This window comes from Cydia splendana, chromosome 21 (assembly GCF_910591565.1).
Source record: "Cydia splendana chromosome 21, ilCydSple1.2, whole genome shotgun sequence".
Taxonomy (NCBI): domain Eukaryota; kingdom Metazoa; phylum Arthropoda; class Insecta; order Lepidoptera; family Tortricidae; genus Cydia; species Cydia splendana.
In genome coordinates this window covers 2,545,893-2,572,546 of record NC_085980.1, presented here as the reverse complement: position 1 = coordinate 2,572,546, position 26,654 = coordinate 2,545,893, and the positions used below count along the sequence as shown (strand labels likewise).

General features: G+C 36.9%; 1 protein-coding gene and 1 long non-coding RNA gene across 2 annotated transcripts; one reads left to right on the top strand and one right to left on the bottom strand.

The window, feature by feature from the left end:
* Nucleotides 1-70: 70 nt before the first annotated feature.
* On the bottom strand, nt 71-10,542 carry LOC134801224 (fibronectin type 3 and ankyrin repeat domains 1 protein). Its single transcript, XM_063773756.1, has 9 exons — nt 10,290-10,542; nt 6,565-6,752; nt 5,975-6,260; nt 5,273-5,380; nt 4,637-4,727; nt 4,197-4,345; nt 3,288-3,426; nt 1,950-2,070; nt 71-256 (listed from the first exon to the last, which is right to left on the bottom strand). Exons 2-9 carry the CDS (start codon nt 6,750-6,752, stop codon nt 136-138), a joined length of 1,203 nt encoding a protein of 400 aa, XP_063629826.1. The 5' UTR covers nt 10,290-10,542; the 3' UTR covers nt 71-135.
* Nucleotides 10,543-17,898: 7,356 nt separating this feature from the next.
* LOC134801200 (uncharacterized) lies at nt 17,899-18,220 on the top strand. Its single transcript, XR_010145646.1, has 2 exons — nt 17,899-17,989; nt 18,030-18,220. It is a non-coding gene; the product is annotated as an uncharacterized LOC134801200 (long non-coding RNA).
* The last annotated feature ends 8,434 nt before the right edge of the window (nt 18,221-26,654 follow it).

Here is a 26,654-nt window from a genome sequence, read left to right as displayed (position 1 = left end):
TAGAGGCGTGCCACTTCTAGAGTTAGAGTAAACCGCACGATCCTCTGCCGATGAACACCTGGTCTGACCGCTTGGTTCTTTAGTAGGTGTTGCTATAAGAGGAGTATTACTCCTAGGCTTGGTACAGAACGGACGTCATTTGAGGATGGTGTGCAAGCTGGATATCTTCTTGGTGAGGCGAGTGAAGTTGGCAACGGCTTGCTCATGAGGATATTGGGAGTCGATTAGACGCAGTATCGAATCTCGGTCGCGACCGCTGCAACCATAATATTACTATTCGATTTGGTTAGGAAGAAAATATCAATATTTGAAATAAAGGTACCTGATAGTCTAGCATAAGTTGCGGTCTTGCGCGCACGTCCATACTTGAAGTCACGCTTGATGTGAGGAGTAGCGCGCGAGAACGTAACTCATGCTAGACCGTCTGGTGAGACTGAAATAGCGACTCCGTGAGAACCTCCCGTCACGTGTTGTTGTTGTTCAACAAAATGGTTTTGTAGGATAAGTAAATTTATTCATCAAAATAAGCAGGGTCGTTAAAATATATGAGTAAGGTAAACGTACTGGTGCTCGACGCGGTCCCAGTACATGCATGTCATCTTGAAACTTAAGTCATTGTCAATAGAGGTGACAGCAAAGTGTCATCTATTGGACATTAGCATGTTGAGCACTAGTTTTTAGTTTACCTTATTGGGATTTCAGGTAATGACTTTCTTACAGTTACTTCTTGTTTAAATTGGTCCACCCATAGGGAGTTTACTGCAAAGTTCTGCCGCCAGAGTGCAGCACTAGTGCTGTAACTTATACATACTAGGCCTTAAACAGTTTTTTGACAAGTTTTCACTATGACATTGATGCATCAAGGAGGTTTGTTTGTTTGTGTTTGTTTGTTGTTTGTGTAGGTGGCCTACCGCGAAACGCGAAAATCTAAATTTCGTTATCTGCCTCTCTAACGATTGTCGTGTTTCACGGTATAGTGGAGGGTGAAAGTCCTAAACGACGGCGTTGCATGAACAAAAAATTTCCTTTGGCAGGATTGGTCCAGCAGTTTAAGCGTGACGAGGAATAAATAAAAATGTATTTTTTTCATATTTTATGTGTTTTTACTTCGGAACGGTGCCGGAATGATATCATAAATGAATTTGGCATCCCCGATTTATACGAAAACGATACCAAACTTGGCCTAGTAACTAAAATGATATAGATATCAAGATAAAGTTGAGAGCCCCCCCCCCCCCCACCCCCAAAAATTACATCATAAATCTAGGTGGCTCCACTTCTTAAATCCATCCTTGGGTCCTAAGGACCAATCCTGCCAGAGGAAATCTCTTGTTCATGCAACGCCGTGGTTGGCCTTTTTATGCTCTGAGCACACTCAACTAGTAGGCCGGTGATTAAGCTAGAGTGTCGTCATCTACGCAGAGTTTTGCGTTATATTTCCTATTCTCATATGATTTAGATTTGTAATTCAGGGATGTTGCGAATATTCGCATCCGCATCCGCATCCGCGGAACATCGGCATTATTTTCAATATCCGCATCTGCATACGCATCCGCATAAAATCGATGCGGATGTCGACCAAGTCGGTAACAGGAACGTATTAGCGGCGGTACCGGCGGCGTAAGTGCTAGGTAATTTCGTCATTATATATAACGAAATCGTCTAGATCCGGATAAGTCGGCTAAGTTACTGTTTATTAAATAAAACGCATATATTCTTGCTCAAATACTAAACGTTTCGTTTTTTTGCGTAAAATAATGCTAAAAATTTAATATTTGACGTTTTTTAAGTACCAAATCTTGACATCGCGGATGTGAGGCTTTAAATATCCGCATCCGCATCCGCATCCGCATCCGCATCCGCGGATGTAAAAAAATCTGCATCCGCAACATCCCTGAATTTTGTATCACTCATAAAATATAGAGGTAGGCATTATAAATATGACTTACTGTCGATTATGTAGAAGTCGGGCGGCGGAAGGCAAGCCCAGTCCAGCATAGTCGGCGGTTGTTACGTCGCTCCCAGATAACACCAGGAGCTCGATCAGCTCCGTCGCGGCTCCTTGGGTCACTGGACAAACGTTAATTAGCGTTGACAAATGTGACTCTACATACTTATTTCTAACTATACTTTACTTTGATTTGTATTCCTATCTGTCGGCGGCCAGTTGAAAAATCCGCCCGATCGTAAAGTTTCTCTGTAATGTTTTGACGGTAGTCACATTAAAGCAATACAAATACAAATACAAATGAAAGGAAAGCTCTCCAAGTATGCCAGAACAGTATGGAAAGAAGCATGTTGAATGTTAAGCTTAGAGATAGAATAAAACTAGAGGACATTAGAAAGAGAACAAAAATAATCGACGTAAACCACACTATGCAAAAACTAAAGTGCAAGTGGACCGGCCACATGCTCCGAGACATAAGAGAAAAATGGTCAAAAGACATCACAACATGGTACCCAAGAGACGGAAAAAGGAATGATGGCAGACAAAAAATGAGATGGGAAGACGAGTTCAGGCAGGTGGCTGGAGCCTTGTGGAGAAGACAGGCTCTGGACAGGGACGCGTGGAGGAATATGGGAGAGGCCTATGCCAAGGGCAACCAGACAAAACGTCTGCGGAGAAAGGCTAGCAGTAAGCAGTAAGTAAGTAAGATAGGTAGGAAGGGCAAACTGTCTCGAAATATTAGGAGCACCGCGTAGGAGCGCTCCGGCTCCTTCGCCTTAGGGAACGAGACAATTATTTCACGTTTCACGAGGTGCCTAGGAATTTCATGATCTGTCTGATATTACGATCGGTCGCCAACATATCAATGCTTAAATAAAGGTTTTCGTGTTGTTTGACGTTTGTCAGGTCTAAAAGTAATTAGGTACCTACCTATTACCTACTACCTGCCCCTTAAAAAAATATACGGTAGCCATTGCAGGTAGGCATGCAAGTTGTGGAAAGTTCAAGATAGGCAGAGCTCTCGAGAATTTCTATAAGATTTCATTAGAATTCAACGAAGTTTTCATTTCGAGAAGTTCCTAATGAACTAAATGGATTTTTTAATAATTTTTTATGTGTTAGGTCCTTTTGCTTCACCACGCATAACAACAGTAACAACAGTAATTAATAATACAGATATTTGGAAAAATTGACGTTATTTAGCAAAAGGGAGTATATTCGCGGCACTTACGTCCATTTACTAAAAAGGGATGACTTTTGGAGAAAACTCAACAGGTAACAACTTATATAATTTTAAATTTGTTGCGAGGGAATACGGGTACTAATTTAATGAGTTTACCAGCCCTGAAGAGAGGGGTCCATCCATTATTATCCTTGACAGTCAAGTCCCCACCTCGCTGCAGAATGTGGGTGAGGATCTCCGGACTCCCGGCATCTACCGCGTAGTGTTCGACGCGAAGACCGTTGAGATCGCGCGCCTGTAATAAATTATTTATGTAAGCACAGACACAGAATAAATAATAGTACTACCGTACAGAAAGGAAACTTCCTACAAAACCGAAGCTCGACAGCAGTTCAGGGTCAAATCATGCTGTCCCTTTCTAATATATGGCACTACCCCTTTCGGCTAATTAGGATTGTCAAAATTCAAGATATTATCTTATCTGTGGTCGTACACGCAAAGCGACGTCAAGTTGTGCCAACCCTAATAATTGCTCAGAGCAATGCTGAGTCGAACGGAGCCGAGTTTTCCCGAAGCGAGAAGTTTCGCACCCCTGGCACAGACAGCAGTAGATTTACCTAAGCGGACGAGGTGTTCAAAGAGTGTGCTAGAATGTGAACCACTTCTGCTGCAGACTGTTAGTACATGTAGGTAAGTTCTATAGGTAGCATGCTATACTAAATATCATCAGATCGACAAAATCGGTAGCGTTAGTAAAAATCACACCCAGTCTTAACACAAAATAGCGTAATGTTAATAGACATGTCTTAGGTAAGCATGCTCCATCCTAGACCGCACTTACCATCAGGTGTGATTGTGCTCAAATGCTTTACATTATATAAAAAAATGTGTGTTGTTTTTATTTGTGGTAAAGGAGACCTTGAACTGCTGACTTCAAGGCTAGCACAGGTGTGATGGCTCTGTCCAATGGATGACTACATTGAGTACTCCTAAAACATCTACTAATTCTAAGATCATCATGCCTGACTATTCTGCCATCGTAAAATTGTTGGATTGGCTTCCGACCTGGAAATCTGCTCCATTGTCCAGCAGCAAGTCCACCAGCATTACTCGACCACCGAGTGTAGCCAGGTGTAATGGCGTCTGTCCGCTGGACGACGGCTGGTTTACGTTGGCCCCAGCTGTTAGTAGGAACTTTACAGTGTTTATTTCGCCTGAAAATGAGAATACGGTCATGTTTTAAAAAACAATTTCTAAGCGTAAATTGTGTTTCGGGCAGAGCCGTTTGTCAACAATTAGATTACGTTTTTTATATACATACAGTGCAAACATTAATTACCTATTCCAGGTCTTGAACGTGTGGTTCGAGGATGTATTACTTAAGTGTGTTATTTCTAAATTGTACAAAAATTATTATGTCAACAAAAACTTTAAGAACGAATAGAATCTAGAGAATTCCGCAGGAGATGACGAATCTTTTTGGAGTCATTATTTTTTATTCATACCTTTTCTCACAGCTGTAGCAAGAGGAGTGAAGCCGTTAGTAGAGTTAACAATCTCGATAAGGTCTGGTCTTTCCTCAAGCATAGCCTGTACCTAAAATATTCACAAAAAGATGTCAGGATCAAGACAAAATTGTATACTCTGGTCTGGCTCAAACGAGACCAAATTATTTACACAAATATGCAAATATGCTGTATGCAAAGCTAATTAATATTTTTGCTAGAATCAAATATTTCATTGGGTAAATGACATTGGGAAGATTGCGAGCCACTTCTGGACGAAGTTGGCTGAAACCGGTACTTGTAGCGTACTAGAAGAGAGGCCTAAGAAGCTCAGCATGGGGAATGAAAGGCTAAAATGATGATGCTGATAATGCTGAAGGCACATTCCGTAAATCTCTGTATCTTTAGGTATTTAAATAAAAGTAAACAAAATCTACCCTCAAATGGCTCCTTAAGCCCTCAGTAGATGAAAATATTACATGATCAAATAATGTAGGTTAAAGTTAGGTCGTTTAGTGACAGATCCAGGCGGTTTTGTATTTGGTAGGTTAATCAATAAATGTTATAACTACCCGAAAATGTACAAATTGTTTGTTTACTTTTATTTAAATACCTAAAGGTACAGACTATAGGTACCTGTTTAAGATAGCCACAGCGGATGGCCATGCAGAAGCAAATTACAGAAGTACCGTCTGTATCAGTGCTAATACTGGTTTCTTCAGACCATTGCGACTCTAGCCACTTCTTACTTGTGGTTTCAACCCGTGGCCTGTAACCATCACCGTATTTTTATATTTTCTTGATTTAGATATGAAATTATTTTTACAGTACATAATTATGGTCATACTTTACCGCCCTAGGGATTAAGGACAATACGTGCCGATGTCAAAAATTTAAAGGGTGTAAGGTAAACGTACTGGGTGCTCGACGCGGTCCCAGTACATGTCATCTTGAAACTTAAGTCATTGTCAATATAGGTGACAGCAAGGTGTCATCTATTGGGCATTAGCATGTCGAGCATTAGTACGTTTACCTTACTGTAAAACGTTGTAATATACAAGTGCGAGAAGGTAATTCGCAACTCGTGTGGATTTAAAACACTCTCTACGGTCGTTTTTCAATTTATCGCCACTCGTTGCGAATCCCCTACTTTTCGCACTTGTATCATAATGTACTATTTCAAAAATGTTGCTTCTTTCCGATTACTGAACCAGTTTTTTTTATTATTACTCACCTGATTTGTGTGTTTTCTTCATTACACACATCTCCAGCTGCATCGACTTTGTTTATTCGAAATTCACTCTCTTCTTTTGCAGATTCACAATAAATGTCACCAACACCTTTCTCATTTACTGTCGGTTCGTATGAATTTATGATTTCTTTCTGTTTTAGGATGGCATTGTCTTCAGATGTTTCGATATTTCCATTATTTGCAGTACAGTTGTTTTTAGTTTCTGTATCTCTGTCTTCAATGTGTTCATAAATATTTTTTTCATTGCCAAAATGTTTAAGGGCTCTGTCCGCTAGCGTTGGCACTGCAGTTGATTTTAAAATAACTTTAATGCGAAATTTGTGAGGGTGTCTCGGTGCCAGATTGTCAATTGTTTTTGTTGTTTTACCACCGCTGTAAAAATTAAATATCTCTCTACAATAGATTATAGGTATCTTACTTTCTCTTTCTCTGTGTCAGTCAGATACTTATATACAATAAACAAAACAAAATCTAAGACTGTTCCAAATAAACTAGAAAATTGTTCGTAAATTAATCTATTTACAGTTCTACTACTGGTACGTTCTTTATTCATAAAACTTTACGAGCCTGATTTAGTTAAATTAGTTTTATCCCTTTCTTACAAATACATAAGTCAAAACGACAGATAAAGACAAACGATTATTAGCTAATTGAGGTTTGTAGCGCAAGTATTTACCTATAAACGACTACCCATGGCGGCATCTTCTCTTTCTTCTGGACCCAAAACAAGAGGTCTCCATCCAGAAATTCAAAAGGCTCCGTAGACCAGCTCAAAGTGACGTCACGCTTGGTTCTGCCTTCCGCTATCGGGGGTGGGGGGCGCCAGGACGCAAACTTGTTCACTAAGTATGCTTGAAGGTCCATCTGCAACAGAAAACGCATATCAAAGTGGTATCTAATTGATTAATGCCTCAAGGGCCTATTTTAGATTTAAGCTAGTTATTAATTTCGTTTAGTAGTACCACTGTATATATATTGTATGTAAATAAATGATTTCGAAAAAATTGGTTAATGAACTTAAAAAATAAGGAGATAGGTATCTTTTTCGAGTGGGCTTTGTATTTGTACCAAGAAAAGCAAGGAACTAATGATCGTTATATCAACGTGTAAATAATGAATATATATGATAAGTAATGGAAAATAATGATAATGGATAATGATTATAATATTATATTGTATATCGTGGATACAAATTAATTAGAATGTGAGTTCTTATTGTTCTATAACTTTTTATATGTATATACTTAGTTATAGTACCTAGTTAATAAGGAAAGTTTGCATGCTTCTTTAAGTAAATGTACGCACTTAAATTACCTACTGTCCAACTATGTTTACCACTACATTTTTGCAAATAAATACCTTTATCTTTAACGTTGTACAAATCGATGTAAGCTGTAGGGGTCGTCCCCAAACCGCATTGGGGTAGCGTAGGGACAATAGCGCAAGAGAGGAGACCTGTGACCAGCAGTATATGATGTCTAAAACAATATTTACTGTTTTGTCACGATTTATTTTATTAGAGCTAAGGGTTCAAATTTCGTAACATAGACATTGAAATCAAAATAACTTTTAAAACCCTACGCCTGCACAACTGCAAACTTTGTCAATAACGAGTTGCATGCCGCATCTCAAATAGTGCTGCAACTTTCTGCACGCATCCGTTGTGTAGCTCCGACGATTTGCCTTCAGCTACGGAGGTGGATTCTGGACGCAAAAACCATATCGCTGCGAAATTGCAGGTAATACTGGAACTTGGTACGTGAAACTTGGACTGGTAATACAGAAACTTGGACTGAAGGAGGAAGCGTGGGTAACAGTAACAGGACAAATGATGATGGCAATCATGTCACTTTCCATGCATTATTTAAGTCTTAACTAGCGCTTTCTATCTATCATTTTGATTAGGCCACCAGGGGGCCTAGCCAAAATTACAATCGTTTGCACAGAAACGAAAGGCTCTCTATCGCATTTACATGGAAGAGTGATAGAGAGACAATAGCGTTTCATTTCGTTTTCTGCAAACAATTGTCATCTTAGCTGGGCTCCCTGGCCCCGTAGACAATATGCCAATAGCTAACAATAGCTAACGTACTACGTAGCGAACGAACGTAACTGTCACTGTCACGCTAATAATGGAAGTGTGATAGAGACATAAAGCGATTCGATGGCGAAGCGCAAGCGATCGTCACTTTGGCTAGGCCAACTGATCCTTTTTAGGGTTCCGTACCCAAAGGGTAAAAACGGGACCCTATTACTAAGACTCCACTGTTCATCTGTCCGTCTGTCCATCTGTCCGTCTGTCTGTCACCAGGCTGTACCTATCTCATGAACCGTGATAGCTACTAGACAGTTTCACAGATGATGTATTTCTGTTGCCGCTATAACAACAAATACTAAAAAGTAGTAGGCGAGTCCAAGTCGCACTTGTCTGGTTTTTCTTTTATCTATCAATCATACCCTTTGCGTGCAAACTGTTAAAAAGTAGTGGAACTAAAGTGTTTTTTTTATGATTATCCAGTTGTCTAATAACAACAACCGTATAGCTTTAAGCGTTTCGAATAGAGGCTCTGTACGAGAGCTGTTGGTATGGCTAACAAGTAGTTGAATCAGTTAAATAAAAGTTTTATTTCGTGCTGAGAAGATTGTGGGTGTTTTAACAACGAGTTGAACTCTTTGTAGCAATGTATGAACTATGTAGGACTGTAAAAAAATACAATATAATTTCTAATCTAATACCTTTAAACGAGCAATTCTTGTTTGTTTATATACCTATAATTATATTTCGGGGATCTTGGAAACGGTTCTAACGATTGCGATGAAATTTGCTAAGGGTTTTCAGGGCCGAAAAATCCATCTAGCTAGATTTATCTCTGGGAAAACGCGCATTTTTGAGGTTTTATATGTTTCTCGAGCAAAGCTCGGTCTACCAGATATTACTAATAATACCGAATATTTATTAAACAAGATTCTTTGACCTCTAGACGTCCTGAGGCCTATCAAAAAGGCTCCCGTTTCTTTGAATCTTTAATTTGGCAAATCAAAATTACATTGGTCTTGGCATGTTTTTATTCGAGGTCGGTTAGAGGATATAGAGTTAGACCAAGAAAAGACCGCAGCGATTTTGATAGCCCACGCAGTGCTAATGTTATTTTAAACGTCAAACTTCTATGAAATTATGACGTATAAATAACACTTGCACTGCGTGGGCTATCAAAATCGCTGTAGACTTTTTTTGGTCTTACTCTAGTTGGTTTATATTTCACGCTGACTGTACAGGGCCTTGAATTATTTATAACCTATTTGATTGTGTGGTTAACTTTGTGGAGGTCACGTTATTAAGAAAAAAAGTTAATGACGTTTCGCTGCTGTCACAAAAAGTTAAAATATTCGTGTGGTCAAGTTAAATAAAATATTGCAGTTAAATAGGAAAAAAATATCCGTGTATCTAAAGCAATAAAGTAACCCTACAGTGGTGATAATGACTAATAAATGTATTTACACTATTTACGCGAGGTGATCAAGATATAAATGTAAATAGAATATTTATTGATGCAGAATATTAGCGACCAGCTCAAGGTTAGTCGAATTAAATATAATTTCAATAATGTAATATGGTCAGCCAAGAAAGTGGTCTATCACTTTTCGACTCTATCAATCAGATGATAGAGTCGAAAAGTGGTAGACCACTTTGTTGGCTGGCGAAAAACATATAAAGTACTTAACTGTATTTTGCGCCTTTTTCTAGTGACAAATTAATTTCCAAAGCTATTTACACACATAGTTACTTAACTAATGTTAGGTAGGCACTCGTTTTTACAAGCTTTTATTTACTTTCACCTGTCCCGTTGTCTGTCTGTCTGTAATCAAATCTTGCAAGTTAAATTTGATCCACTTCCCGGTTTCCGATTGAGCTGAAATGTTACATGCATGTATAAATCGGATGACAACGCAATATTATATTATGGTACCATCGAGCTGATCTGATGGAGACGGAGACAGGAGGTGGCCATAGGAACTCTGTGATGAAACAACGCAACCTAATTGTGTTAGGGGTTTTTAGAATTGTCTCGATGAGTATTAGTTGTCTGTCGTAAGAAAAGTATAGTCAGCGATAAAAGCTTGTACCAAAATTAAAATTTTTTGGCAAAAACTTATTTGAGTCTAAATATTTGAAGAACTCGACTCATTTTTACAAAACTCTGCGCTAAAAAAATCTAAGTATTATAAGTCCCGAGAGAGTTTTAAGCGCAACTCAAAAGGACTCGAGCTGCCGAATGAAGAATTCGAATTTTGACTGAATTATATGAGTCCGAAAAATCGAGACGACTTCAAAGCTGAGACTCAAAGTACTTTAGTATTACCAACACTAAACACAACACATACTAATCTTTTAAGTTTTACTACTCACTATATTATTCTTCCAACTAAATAGATTAGCTCCCACTTAAGTTTCGTGTAAATTTCAAACAGAACAGCGAACCAATTTATTCAGAACAAGACTGTTCCAGCGAAACATTTGTACCGTTTTGTTCAACAAGAACTGGCGAACAGAAACTAATACAATAGAGCTCAGTATCGGTTGCCTGGACGCTGTTAGATCGATGTTCATTCGCTGTGATCTATGCAGTACGTTTAAGCGAATTTGAACCTTAAAGTATTTGCCAATAGATCAAATACTGTGAATAAAAGGAATTGAATGAAAAACTACGTTGCCCTGAGGCTGTTGTAGACTGAAATGGCCAGTATATTTTACTATGTTTTATTACAACTAAGAATAATATTAGAAAACATGCAGGAACATTTTAATTCCGGTTTTTACTTTCGGTCTTATTTAGTTAAAATCATTTTACGAAATGTTGACAGATCGGATCGGATCGGATAGTGGTTCTGCGAGCTGTAAGACCTCGCGATCCCCCATGACACCGTCATTTAAAAAAAAAAACAAAAAACTGACTTTACAAAAATAATACCTAACTTACAAAATGAGTGACTTTCCTTGTCGTAACCTCATGGCTGAGTGACGTGACGATTGTGAACACTCTTCACCAGTGCTCTCTAAGCCGCTCTATTTTGGGCCCACTTATCACTTACTTGGCTGGCGCGATGACCCATGAGTCTTGGCCTCCAACACAAGAGCACGCCACTTTGCTCGGTCCAGAGCGGACGTCCAGATTTCGCCGACGCCGAGCTCACGGAGATCTGCCCCCACTTTTTCTGCCCAACGATATTTAGGATGACCAACGGGACGTCCAGTCCAGTTGGTCGAGGCCCCAGTGCATTCTAGTCTGCAATGTGACTTTCGTCTCTGCCGTTATTCTGTCCACCCAACGAGTGGCCATACCTCCATCCCTACGCTTCCTTACCATACGCCCAGTGATTATAAGCTTTTCCAGACTATCTGGCCCTGTCCTACAACATTATACTACATAAGATCAAGTGGGATACATACACGTACCACGCATAACTTTGATACTAATATGAGTTTTGGCACAGGATCTGTGAATATAATATTCCCTCAGCTATGTCCAGTATGCAGGTATTGTGGTAGGCACAAAGCGGGCATTCCTCAGCGGCGAATTTATTAGAATACCTATGGGCTGAATCACAGACCATACAACAAATAGATAGAGCAGAGGAATACTAGCTTACCACCATACACTCAATACATACACACTAGGACAAATTAGATGGACGGATAGTCTAGTACGGAGCGCTGGGAGTCGGTGGCTCCAGTGTGGTAGAGATCGCTCCCTGTGGCGGTCTATGGAGAGGCCCTATATCCACCAGTGGACGTCCGTGGCTGATAGATAGGTGGGTAGGAGATATATTTACTATCTTTGTCTACCCTTCTGTCATGAAGTGTCATGTATATTTACGATCTTTGTCTACCCTTCTGTCATGAAGTGTCATGGTCATGTAGAAAATAGGGTAGGTTTAAAAGTAGGTTCCTACGTAGAAGCGAGTCGTTTATTTTTTGCGCTTGCAAAAATTTTTACCCCATGGTAGACTACTATAAGTGTCATTCTATGGAACTTGCTAACTATGTAAACAAAAGTCACTAGTAAATTCATCATTCAGAGACAATTTCAATATGGCGGTTTGTTTACATGGTTAGCAAGTTCCATAGAATGACACTTTAGATCTATTCTGATAAATTAAAATCCACTCACTGAAAGTTGTTTATTTAATAAAAGCTTAACAAATGTACGTGGGATTAAACCTGACCTAGCACAACTCCGGATCGTTTCAGGGACAGCGTAATTAACAAGTGAAACAAAACCAGTTTATAAATATGCCATATCTATTAATACAATTCTTTATCCGTAAGCGCCTGAAACCTACGCAATAATTCCCTTTTTTAGGACACGTAGATAGAAAAGTAAATTATAACCTTTCCCCTAAAGCCAACGTCACAAATTTCAACAGTCCATTTATGAATTAGATTAATTTTCCAACACTTCGTCATATCAATCTCAATTTGAATTGAGAAACGTTCCATTCCGCAGCAACTGGCTGATTTCCGCATACTTTTTTATCGTCCGGAATTAGAGAAGTAAATGATGAACGCATGCCTAGAACGGAACGCAACGCAGCAATGGCTGGCCGTTATGGCTGGCCTATCGATCGTCGCAGACAGTACGCGCCCGGCCGCGGAGCGCAGCACCCGTGCAAACAGTTCGCGTTTCGTGTCACGCAGACTAACCCTACGTCTACACACGGTAAGCGCTACTGTAAGACTAGACGACACTAATCAAGGTTGTTGTGATAAAAATGTAAACACATGAATCATCGCGACAAGATAACTAATTGCCCGCTGCCAAGTATTAATTATGCCGTATTGACATAGCGCCTTTCATACAAAAAAAAAAGTACATATAGCATGAAGGACAATTATTGCCAGGCCTAATTACGTAGTTGTTTTGGTAAAATGAGGCTTAACTTTTTGTGGAGGCAATTAGGAATTAGGTTACATTATGGTAGTGGATTATTATGTGGTGGCTCTTACATAAATTGCTCTTATACATAAGTGTTTAGTTATCATAAGCTTATTATAATCGTAGTACAACATATTTCCTGTATACAAATACCTAACTATGATGATAACTTATTCGTAAAATATTGTGTACAATTCTTACTTATATAAAAGTAGTCCAGGTGATTCATAACATAAACAAACATCTTCATTGCAAAAGCTATTAGTGATAGTGATATCAGTCAGATAAATAATCAGTTTGAACTAAAAACGAATCCCCTGCTGTTTTTCTCATGGCAATATTGTCCATTGCAATTTCTCCCAAAGGCCTTCAACAAGAGGCGTTATATTTGTTTTACAATGCTTTGAAATTGTGTTGGATTACCAATTTGGAACTGTAATAAGAAAAACCATCGCAAGGAAATCTGCAGTAACTTACCTATGAAGACAATCAAGGGTGTGTGTGAAGCCTCCAATCCGCATTGGGATATCGTGGATACTAACTTAGGGTAAACGAAGAGGCATGCGTTCAATAAGATTTTTTTAATACATAGTTGGTGGCAAACAAGCATACGTCCAGCTTGATGGTAAGCGGTCCCCGTTGCCCATGGACGCCTGCAACGCCAGGAGGTTTACACGGCGTTGCTGGCCCTTTAGAAACCTGTACACACTTCTTTTTTGACGAACCCAAAATTTAGTCCCTCGAGGTAACCTCGGCAGCCTTTAAGGCTCTAAAGATTCACCACCATTATGCCAATACATTTGTGACTGTTTCAGGAATAGAACATACTTTAATAAACGCCAATAATCATAGTTTCATATTAAACTTAAACTTTATTAAGACCAACACTGGTAGAGTCGGAGCAAGCTACCTCCAAATGACAAAGTGTGGCTTGTCATTATGAATGTCAAATTTCTATGAAAATATGACGCTTATAATGACACTCCTTCACTTTGTTCTATCCAAGCCCATGCAAAATTAACTTAGACGGACTGTAGTGACCAACACTGATACATTTTGAACAGGGGTCGTCTATCACGTATTCTGTCAAAGTACATAAACCACACCATCAGCCATTGTTAGAGCTGTCAAAGGTTTAAGAGAATGACATAGCGATGAGGCCCTGAATTATACAACGGGCAAACCCTCACACTGCATTATTGAAGGTACCATTAATGAGCTGCAATTCTTCAACACAGATCCGGCAGCTCAGGCAAAATGTAACATTATGTTAGGAGTCAATAAGGTAGATAGATCCTTGAAGATGTTACTGGAAATGGTCTTTATTGACAACTGACAATGCGACGATAGAATGATCTTTGACTTTGACCTGAAAAATATCCGGTGTTTTTCTGCTAACAACACATAATTGACTATTTAGGTAGACTTTATTACAATGCTGTAAGGTTTAAAATAATCAGTATCAGCGTATAGCTAACCACATAGCAAACCTTGCAATAGATTATGTCATTTCATAAGTCACACATTTTATTGTATCGTTCGCATCTTCCTTGTTAAGAGAATCAAATACTAATTTTTACGCTGCACCCTTTACATGCGGGATTCATTTTTTAAATACTTGAGACCCAAATCCCCAAACCACCCAAACCAAACCCAAACCCAAATCAAATAAACGCTTTATCTATCTATCTATCTATCAAATAAGAAAAAAAATTACATAGTCGTTAATTTTTATTGTATTGTCCACAGAAGTGACCTTTTTCTAAAAGTTTGACCCAACTGTCTAAAACAAAATCGACTTATGACTGTCATGTTGTTAGGTGTGCTGCTAGCAAATGCTAATTGATTCTATATTCGTTCTCCACTGACTCAAACAAGCCTAAATCTTAAGACATAGAATTGAAACTCCTGCGAAATCTTAAACCTTACATAATTTAGTATATTCTGTTTATAGTAACGGACTGTCGGGCCTGTGCTATTTATTTGGGGACTGACCTAATTTTGCGTAGTTTTGGGGGAGTACGAGAAAGTTTGCACATCTGTTTCCTACTAAGGAAAATACAGCATGGATTTTTGTTACACGAAAATGTTGCAGTATTATAATGAAACGTTATTTGGTAATAAAATCATTTTTTGACATGATTGGAGTCTTTTTTTAAATTATCAAGCAATTTTTTGGTCATCTTGATATTAAGACGTGGATTTACCTACATTTTAAAAACCAAAATCAGTTTTGGACAAACATGATACAACCTAATTTATAAAGTTTTAGCCCTTTGACCATTATGTTATCATACATTTTCGAAATTGTACCTATTTTAAATGAGCTATTGAAGATTTTTGAAATTATTGTACACGTTAGCCCTACTTTACTACTTTATGACTTGTTTGTATTAGCTTCCCTGTTTTGTTGCTCCTAACTTCCTGAAAATCCCCACAGCACCCGCAGCTGGCACTTGTTTCATCCCCACAGCAGCGCGCCCTATCCGGGTCGGCTGTGAATGTACGCATAATACAACCTCTAAAATTACATTTGGAAACATTGCGGTCTCCAATAAAGGGTGAACAAGTTGCCAAGAAAAAGGATCATTTGAATTCCCTTTCACACCAAAGAACACGATTAATTACTTTCTTCTAGCAGTTTTTTCGCCAAAGCAATCGTTCGGGTAATTTGATGACCTATTATTGATTTAGCTGGAGATTTCCCGAGGGCGCGTCAGACCTTTATCTAGAAGGCGTAGACTTTGCAGCTATAACTACGTAAAACTGTCACCTCGCCTCTTTTCTTCATTTCTCATTTATAAAAGTCTGTGGATAAAACGATCTGGGAAATTGCAAATGCACAGTTCCTTTAATACAGCTATGCGGACAACGCACATAAAATAATACAATACTTTTCTTTCATAGTTAAACACTAAAAGCATCAGATGACTTTGAGTAGAGTGAGACCTTTGAACTAACATTTTTTCAACTGAAATCGGTCGTTGAAACGAAGTATGATGATGATGATGATGATGATGATGATGATGATGATGATCATGATGATGATGATGATGATGATGATGATGATGATGATGATGATGATGATGATGATGATGATGGTATCCTGTTATCCCTCATCAGGGACATAGGGCTCTCAGAAGGGTTCTCCACTTTTGTCGATCCTGCGCTGTCTCTTCGAGTTTCTTCCAGTAGTAAACGAAGTATATGTATAAAAATATTATATTTAAACGTGTATAGATACTTGTATTCTGCTATTGTGTGATGTCATCTACAGATGTAATTCTTTTCAGACTTTTATACTATGTAAAAGTACATGTCAATACATTTGCCTCAAATGAATTGAATAATTTGTTGTATCATAAAATTTTAGTTATTACTAAAAGAGAGTTAATAAAAGGATGGATTTTACTTTCGCGTTAAAAACGTTGACTAGTAATTAAACGTTACTCAATGTTTAATCTTTAGGTATTTAAAATGTTGCTAGGCAGAGTGATGGCAGGTGGACCAAAATGTTGACGGATTGGTGGCCACTTTCGGATGAAAGAAGCGCCTGGCGTCCGCTAGCTCGTTGGGTGGATGACATTCGGAAAATCGCGGGGCACTTTTGGATGAGACTATCCCAGGACCGGGATAAGTGGCGTACACGAAGAGAGGCCTATGCTCAGCAGTGGGCGACTGAAGGCTAGAATGATGATGATGATGATGATTTAAAATGTTGATTAAATCAATTGACAGCCGGTATGCACCTAAAGATAAACATTACGGACCTTATACGAATTACGAAATCTTACACAAGTCGAGTCTCACAGAAAGACCGATAAGATTTGTGTTGAGGTGGGTTGTGGGTGAGAAACTAATGCAAAGAAAAACACCCGAGTACGGACACACTCATTAGGTACAAATAACCCCTCCTTACCAGAATTCGAACTCCGAATCAATGACAGTTTACCGTCTGATGGTTCGTACAAACTTTACACATTTGTCACAGTGTTTAAACATTTGGCTAACATTTTCTAACCATCACTGCAGGCGTATTATAGTCGGCTTTATCCACGTGATAAAATAACTGTCACTTTTTAACACCACGGGATAGAAAGTGACGGACACCACTTTATCACGCTGTCGCGTAGACAAGAATGACCATCATATCCGTACTGGACCCTATATCTTTTCAATAAACTTTATGTCAGTTATCAGTATGTCGGTACACTGTATTCTTTTAGTTTCTGCTCGAAAATTGAACTTGAAAATATTTTAAAAGCGTCCAGCGTTCGCGCACTGAATGCTAAATCCACTCCGGCTAAAGTTATTTATTGTTTTCAATTTATGCTCAGAATGTACTCCATTTTCAGTTCTCGTTTTGTTCAAAGTTTTTTAAAGGAGCGCCGGAGAATCCATATTTGTTGTGTTTGAGCTTCGCGTTGATTTAACGCTCGTAGTTTTACGTTTTGCAGTTTTGTTGGCTTCTTTCTCATATTCGTGTTATTCGTTGCATAGACAGTTCAAGTTCTTTTTTAAATTCCGCACCCAAAGGGTAAAAACAGGACCCTATTACTAAGCCTTCGCTGTCCGTCTGTCTGTCTGTCTGTCCGCCTGTCTGTCACCAGGCTGTATCTCATGAATCGTGATAGCTAGTCAGATGACATTTTCACAGATGATGTATTTCTGTTGCCGCTATAACAACAAATACTAAAAACAGAATAAAATAAATATTTAAGTGGGGCTCCCTTACTACAAATGTGATTGTTTGCCGTTTTTTGCGTAATGGTATGGAACCCTTCATGCGCGAGTCCGACTCGCACTTGGCCAGTTTTTTAGTATTAACGTCACCTTTATCACGTTGATTAACTTGAATATGCCCCATGTGTTTTTTGTATTGCCACCAAGAATAAGATTCTTACAATAAAATATTATAAAACGATAAAGCGCACGTAAGTCCACTGATAAAGCAAGCTTTTCTATATTGATCAAATTAGTGACAATAGGGTTCACTAAACGCTACCTTGCATCTTCCAGTGCAGCAATCGCAAACGCGTCCTCGTCCTCACATTGTGTCAGGCCTTCCTTTTTCCTTTTTCCTCGCGTTATCCCGGCATTTTGCCACGGCTCATGGGAGCCTGGGGTCCGCTTGACAACTAATCCCATGATTTGACGTAGGCACTAGTTTTTACGAAAGCGACTGCCATCTTACCTTTCAACCCAGAGGGTTAACTAGGCCTTATTGGGATTAGCCCGGTTTCCTCACGATGTTTTCGTTCACCGAAAAGCGACTGGTAAATATCAAATTATATTTCGTACATAAGTTCCGAAAAACTCATTGGTACGAGCCAGGGTTTGAACCCGCGACCTCCAGATTGCAAGTCGCACGCTCTTACCGCTAGGCCACCAGCGCTTCAGATTGTGTCAGGCCTGTTTGTTATATTAAAATGTTCTTCTATTCAATGTTATTCTACTACAGCACCATGTCAAAGTGTGAATCGCCTTAAAAATATCGTTTCTCTTTTACGGATTTACGATCGATCTTGTTAGTTTCCAGCGGGTCTCTATTGTTTCCCAAAAAGTTTTAAGTCATTAATGTATTGTTTGTCCGCATTTTCGTTAGTCATAATTTGTTTGGTTTGGAAACGCGTAACTCCTCAGGATTGACATAAAACAAACCTGACCTAACCTATATACAGGATAACCTTACGAAAATTCTAAAAAGTTAACGGTTTCAGTTTTAGGACTAATGATAATATGACAAACAATACATGATGACTTAAAGATTTTATGTCAAACAAAGGGACCCCGTTTCCAGCACTATATACATTTTAATGTTTGTTTTCGCCTCTCCTTATTTACTTCGCAAACTTTTTCAAGTTGAGCCGCTCCTTAAATTAGGAAAGTGTTAACTAGAAGAGCTTAGAGATAGTTTGACGTGGGTCGTGTTGGTCCCAACATTTGCCGAACATTGATTAAAAGTTGGGAGATGTTACGTCTCTAACAGACATTCCATGGGCTCAGTTTACTCATTAGGATGGGCGGTAACATGATATATTTAGGAAAGAGATAACTGAGACATGCTGCAGGTACGACAGGTATAATAACACATAATAACAATAGACAAAGGATTAGCCGTCGGGGTCTATTTGAAAGCTACAAAGTATACAGTCAAGTGTACAAATATGGGTGCACAAATCATTTAAAAAATATGTCCCATAGCTCTTTTGTCAGTGTATTAAGAACTATGGTACATATGTTTGAGTAAGTTGTCTACACCCATATTTTTACACTTGACTGTATGTCCAAATTTAAATCAAATAAAAAAATTGAAGTTAAATTTACTTTGGTTTTTACTTTGTTAAAATCAGACATATCTGCAGCGGTATTCTTACGGTAGTATTTTTTATTGTAATGTTGTTGTTACTTTGACTACTCCAAGTTAATATGTAAGAGCGAAATTGTAACTCCTAGGCAAGCTGCTCAAAAATATCTAAATAAGACTTTATCCGTACCTAATTGGTTTTATTTTCTGTAGCGTTTACGTAATATTGCAAAATCGAAACGCAAGATACTTTACTACTTATATCTTTATAGTTAGCGAAAAGGGTAGTGTCAAACTACCCTTATTTAGTGCGCTGGTGGCCTAGCGGTAAGAGCGTGCGACTTTCAATTCGGAGGTCGCGGGTTCAAACCCCGGCTCGTACCAATGAGTTTTTCGGAACTTATGTAGGAAATATCATGCGATATTTACCAGTTGCTTTTCGGTGAAGGAAAACATCGTGTGGAAACCGGACTAATCCCAATAAGTCCTAGTTTCCTGGGTTGGAAGGTCAGATGGCAGTCGCTTTCGTAAAAACTAGTGCCTACGTCAATTCTTGGGATTAGTTGTCAAGCGGACCCGAGGCTTCCATATGAGCCGTGGCAAAAATGCCGGGACAACGCGAGGAAGAAGGTAGTGTCAAACTACCAACGTGATCACTAAATTGTGCAAACTTTTGTGAAACATTGATATCAAAGAGAAATCGTACAGAATACGAAAATCGCATAACGACTGCAATGTGTCAAAGTAATGAAATTCAGCGAACGTAGGACGTTTAATAGCTTTAACGTTAGTAAAATCTCTCGACGGATTTCGTGAATTCATTTTGACATTCTACAGTAGATAAATTGACCAGAGTTACAACTTGATACTTGAAAACCGTTCTAGTATTAGAATTGGTAAGATTTATTATTATTATACCTACTCAAAATATATTTTTTTGAGTCTTAATACCTGGACATAGTTGTTCGAAACTGCGTATAAAATATTTCCGGAGTCCTGTGCCGTTAGACTTTTGTAAGTATTTTAGAAGCATTATTGGAAATTCCTACGGGAAATACTCCAAGTCGATAAGAATTAAATTTTTATTAAGTTTCTTGGTTATTTCTTAGAGACATTTAAAATTGAAATTGTTGCCATTGAACACTTTTTGCTCCTGAACTATAAATTTGTAAGCACGCGAAGACAATAAGGCTCGAGATTTAAAAATAAATTTAAGCTTCGTTAGAAAGAAAAGACACCCTAAAAAATATGTCAAATGCATGGACGAAGAATTCATATTCATTGCGTTCTTATCAACTCAATTTCATAATCTTTTATGAAGCGGTTGCTCTGATTTTTTCAGTTCTCTGTGACTACAGCGAGTCGTGAGCTCACTGATCTAAAATTACAATATCTCAAGCCGTGCAATCTGAAACAACACTTATGTTATTGCAATACGATACACTTTTGCTTGTCTTTTCTAATTAACACGCCTGGCTGCCTCCTCGTATGGAACTATTGTCCATTCTAACTAGAACCCTTCCACTTGACTCTTCTTAGTACTTTTCTTAGGTAAAACAGCTTTGCAACAGTTTTGGAGCTCAATTGAAAATGGTAAACAAATTTAATACAAGCCAAATGTTAGGTTATGTAAAGTTACAGTTTTTATTATTTAGTTCTGACTTTTAGTATTGGGGAGCTATTGATTCCTTTGAGTTTATTTGCCGATAAAAATGCAGTTTGAATTCTCATTATCAGTTCATCTTATTCTTTTTCTAAACTACTAAGTCAATTATTACTTTATAAGTGATCAACACTTTTAATTTGTTTCTAAGCATAATAGCATCCTTCGCATTCGCAGACTTTCCCGCTTGATACAAAATTAATGGGGTAAGACTAACATAGTTTATTTTGGTCGGGGCAAGACAAACAGTATGAGGATACCATACAAGTGATAGTGTTACCCCACCTTACCTTATTAATATGTGTGTCCCTTTAATAACTTTATAAATTCTGTATAACGGGTAAAATAGGTCATTCTATTACTTTACAAGTACATTTTAATATCTTTCATGTTAAATTTAAAGTGATCATAATAAATTCATTCTAGGAAGTCTGTATTTTCTGTGGTAAAGTTAATTAAACGACAACATCCCTCCTTTCTTGGCTGTCTTTAAAGAAAACTTAGCAAAAGAATTTTAATTGCATCTCTTATGCAATAAAAACTTACCAGTTGACAGCTATACCTACATAAAAAGCTAGATTCATATCAGCGTATCACACTATGATATTTTTAAATATACTCATGGTCAAATTTAGACGAACGAAAAAAAGGTTTAAGTACTTAGGCACTTACTGGATTACAGCATCTAAAGTAATTTTTAAAATTAGTAACTTTTTTTTGCGTTTCTCTAAAATTGAACATGAGAGTATGTACACCGGCGTTCAAAAGTGCATGGAGATGTTTCAACCGTAATATTAAGGCATTACGGTCGACATCTATTCAAGCACTTTTAAACGCCACTGTACATTAAAAATTATTTTGAGAAAAATGTACCTGCATTTTTTATTTAAATATAAAGGCTGTATCAATATTTAGTCATACTTTACGAGGTCTATACAAGGTGCTCACGAGGAATGCGAGAGATTTTATCCACGCGTTTCTGAGGTCAAAAGAAGGAAATAAAATTATATGAGTTTAAGTCACTCTCGCCAAAAAAAAAATTTTTTTGTTTTGTTTTTTAAATTTTTTGAATGTATTTGTACATAAAAAGTAAATTTTATTGGTAAACTTGTCACTTAAATGGATTTTTACTTTTATTTCGTAAAACCTAAGTTTTGCAAAGTGTTACTTGTCACTTTTTGACATCTATCATTTGTAACATGTCAGAGGCTCCTTCCATGTTAACATTATATGTGAACATAGTATTGTTCTATTTTTAAGTCGGTTTAATTTCCAATATTGTATCCCACGGTAATTTAAGTATTTATATTTCTTCTCATATCTCAAGTGGGCCATTTCGTCTGAAATTCTAGAAACAAATTTTGGAGAGCCTAGTCATTTATAGTAAACCAATATATTAAGATACTTACTCATAACATAGTTTGAACTTTATTTCAATGTCATAAAGCTTTATAGTTTAAAAATCTGTTAAAAATCAGTTTGGTTTCTTATGTTTCAAGTGCGTAGACTCGTATTTCACACGTCGTCGTAAAAATGAATGAATAATGTTTGTTTTGGTTAAAATATTCTATGCAAAATTGAACCATATTATAAAGAATTTAGAAAGGGGCGGAGTTCTACAATATGTGCTCATATAGAAAAACAAACGGTGGTTAGAATAAAAAACTGTAGTGTCAATCCCATAGGCGTAAAGATATAGTTTAAACCACACCCAAAAGTAGGTCAATTTGGACCTTATTTTAATTAGGAAATAAGGTGTAATTAGTGAAAGGACTGTACGAAATTATGAAATTCAGTATTGGTTATTGGGAAACCAATGACGTACAAGGAAGTGGGAAATAGCAGGGATGACGGGATCTAAGGTAGGGATCCAGAAATAGCCTTAGAGGATCACTCTTCGTGGCCTTCCGCAAACCGTCGGACGTCGGTTCTCTAGCTAGGTCTATCTAGGTTACCTATATTGTGTCCTGACCTGGACTTTGCTACTTTCTCATGATGCTGGTAGAGTTTGGATTGGAGCATAATGTAGTGTAATTTGTTGTGGGGTTTTACTTGAATAATTTTAGAGAAGTACCTACATTTAAATTGTGTTAATTTTAGTGGGTTTAATTCTTTTTGTGTTGTTTATTGATTTGTGGTTCAGACAAGTGCTAGTATTTAATATTGTACTAGTAAAGTTTAAATTATAAATCAATAGACTTATTAATATTGTAAAGTTAGTATTGTTCATAGTGGTTTTGTAATTTTTAGTGAATTTTAATTATTTATTGATTTGTGCTCAGACAAGCGCTAGTGTGTGAGAACATACTAAGTGAAGTTTAAGTTATAAATCAATAGAGTCTTAAAGATTGTAAAGTCTTGAGTTGTTTCCAGTGAAAATTAATTAGTTTGTGTTTTAATTGTGTTTAATATGTGTAGTGTTTGGCCTGGTTTATTTTAGTGATATTAAGCACTGAAATGAACTTGGTTGGAATACTCTATATATTAATTTTAATTTAGTTTAGTGAGTTGTTTCGTTCATACTTATGGGTTAGAGAGAACTAGTTCCGATCCAACATAGTGTTGGGGGGTTAGTAAGTTGTGCAGGTAACCTAACGGTGGCAACTACAGCGCAGATTACTAACTTGCGGTGTTTTTGATAAAACCCAGGTGGGGACCTGGCAGTTCCTGTATTTATTAAGACAGGGTCACCCCCTAGGATCTGGAAGATTTGGGTTGTCATCTAGACTTCTTAAAGAAGCCAGATTCTAGTCCAATTATCCCGTATCTATATACTTATATATTCACTTTTATATTACCCCTTTCCGGCCTTACTTCTGCTGTCCCAATCCACTGTGTGGAAGTATGGCTAGCACACGAGGAATAGGGTCTAGACTAAATCGAGCTTCCTCACTCGTCTTAGTTAGCTATAGCATAGAAATTACTCATTGCACATCGAGTAATTACGCGAGTAAATTAAATGTGCATCCCGGGATGCTAGTTTTCAAATATATCGGTAGAATAGTTGGATAGATTAGCTGTTAGGTTAGGATTTTTATTTGTTTGGTCTAGGGTTTTGTAGGATTAATCTAGATTTATAGTTTTAATATACCAAAGCCATTAGATATTTACAATATGTAGCTAGGTTCCCTTTCGATACATTTATGGCTATTTTATTTGCATCTTACATTCTTAATTATGGGTTTATGGGTTAAATTCAGTTTAGAGTTAGCTAGGATGTAGTTTGGGGTTAGGGATTACTAGGATTTTATTACATATATTTATTTATGACTTATTGACAAACTTGACATATTGACTTATGACATGACTGTATATATTTTGTCCTTTGTAACGCTACTGGTAGAAATATACTGTGGGAAAAACTAAAGTAAATAACCACAATATAATGTAGTATTGTAGAATCAATTTGCTTACAAAGAAATATTTGTTTTGCCTGTCCCTTAGCAGTTTGTATGACGATTACATTCTGTTTTCTGCAGATTATCTGTGATTTTCACACTTGACCTTAAAAATACAGGGTCATATCATAAAACCTTATTTCAATGAGTGATTTATCCGGGCTCAGGTCAAGGCAGATGCACGATCGTAGATTATTTTGGTCCGAAAGTGTGATTCAGAATGACTACAATTAAAGTTTGGATAATATCATTTCATTGAATATTAAAATACGTATACTACAAAATTACAGTATTCTGGAGAATTTGAGTGGATCAAATACAGCTGCTCTACTACCAGTATTTTGTTATGTTAAATTGTCCCTTTGAATGTCCTCTCATTGTTGACGAAAAATGTCACAAAATAATGACATGGTCGAATGATGGAATAGGCCTGTCATTATTAAAAGATGTCCCTTCTGGACCACAATATAGTTCCTTCAGAACTGGGGCGGGGATTCTGACCTGCAACTGGATGATGATCACGGGTGTCGCGGAGGCGGAGCGATATCTATACCCCAAAAACAAAATATTGTGACATTTATTAGTAGTTGTACTTTGACCAACTGACTATGACATTTGACAGACTTTACTTACTTTGACATACTTTACTGACAATTTGACTATGACATAATTTATTGACAATTTAACTATGACATTCTACAGACTTATTTGATTTTGACATACTTACTATTGACTTATTGATTACATCTTATTACAGACTTAATCTGATTAAGTCAAACATTACTATAACCTGCAATGATATTTCTTAATACTCTGATATAATTCACGGTTTAATAATTATTTAACAATATTAGGATTTATAGGCGTATAATATAAAACTCTTTCCTATTATGCGAAAAGGATTTCGGTTACTATTAGCGGTTACGACGAAGGGTCCTACATAAACACTAAACGATCATTTGGCCAATCTACTGATCCAATTCAAGATATTAACTTATTAATTAGAATTTATTTAGGTTAATTGCATTATTTTATAATAATTAGTCAAGGTAGATACGGTTTGCGGTATTTTAAGGTTTTTTAGAATTTTAGATTTTCTTATTGGAATTTTTAGTATTTTAGATAGGTCTAGGTCTAGCTAAGTAGGGGTAGTTAGGGTTATTTAGAGGAGAGAGGTGGGAGAGTGTTACAATTGGTGCCGTGACCAGGATTAAGTTTATTATTCTATAATAATTCGTATATTTATAAAATTGTTGCCTGAGATCAGGATGAAGTTTATTATTTTATAATAATTCGTATATTTAATACGATTGGTTTCGTGAGACGTGAGAGTAAAGTTTAATATATTACGTATATTTTATAATAATTTCATTGTGAGTTATATGTCTTGTTTTGGATCAAAGTTGTTGTTATAGTTGACTTGTGTAAACGGTCGATTATAACAGCACAATTGTTGTCGTGAAAACGGATAGCATATTTTGGAATAGAGTTATTTTGTAAATTAAGAACGTTTTTAATGATTTTATTTCTATAAAACAATTTTTATGCGTATGCCATGTTAGTCATAGCTTTTACAAGTTTTTTACGCGATTAAATACTAGAACTTATGAAAATATATTTTGGTCTATTTATAGAATTTATTTATGAAAAGTAGTTAGCTAAAATGATTAAAGTTGTATACATGGGGAGGCGTACGTAGTAATGTTTAAAATATTCTAAAATTGCGGGTTTTGTTGTTATTAGATTTCGATATGAATTTTATGTGTACAATGTAGATTTTAGAAATTAGAGACACAAGTCTATATATTTATATTTTATTTCGTCTAACATAAATTAAACAAGGTTCACTTAGCGTAAAGTGATCTCATGTTAAGTTTTGCCATTAGGTTGTGTAATAATTAGTTCATCAAACTATAATGAAAATGAATTTACGTTACTTTTATATACACTTAGGCATATTAATATAAACTACCGTAGCCTTAGTTTGTGTTGAAGTCAGTTGTGTAATTACAATAAATAAAATCTGGGTTCGATTCCTAGATGACGTAGCTTAAAATAGGGATAGTCAAAATTAGAAAACATTTTAACACGAATATTTTAGTATACTTAACGCAACACAAACATTATCATTGCCAAATAGCAAGGCTGAATGAATTTTTGTTGTTTTCGGGATATACGTTCAATATTACAGTTTCATTAGGACAATATTGACATCTTAGTAGTTTAGTTTCAGTCAGTTATTAAAAGTTGGAAAAAAAAAAACGGGTAAATTTGATTACGATAGCATCGCGATTAAACATACGTAGATAATGAGAATTACCTGTTTTTATAGCAAATTTAAAACGGCGTCATTCTATCATTTTATTTGTTTTCATAAGTAAAAGATAATATTAATAACTGTTAAAATTCGGGCATATACTATACATAATATTATTAATTATCTATCAAAATTATACATATAGC

Coding starts and splice junctions, on each gene's coding strand:
- LOC134801224 (XM_063773756.1), bottom strand. CDS start 6,752: ATGGACCTTCAAGCATACTTAGTGAACAAGTTTGCGTCCTGGCGCCCC. Junction 6,261..6,564: donor CCATGGGTAGTCGTTTATAG/GTAAATACTTGC, acceptor TAATTTTTACAG/CGGTGGTAAAACAACAAAAA. Junction 5,381..5,974: donor CGACAGTAAATGAGAAAGGT/GTTGGTGACATT, acceptor ACCACAAGTAAG/AAGTGGCTAGAGTCGCAATG.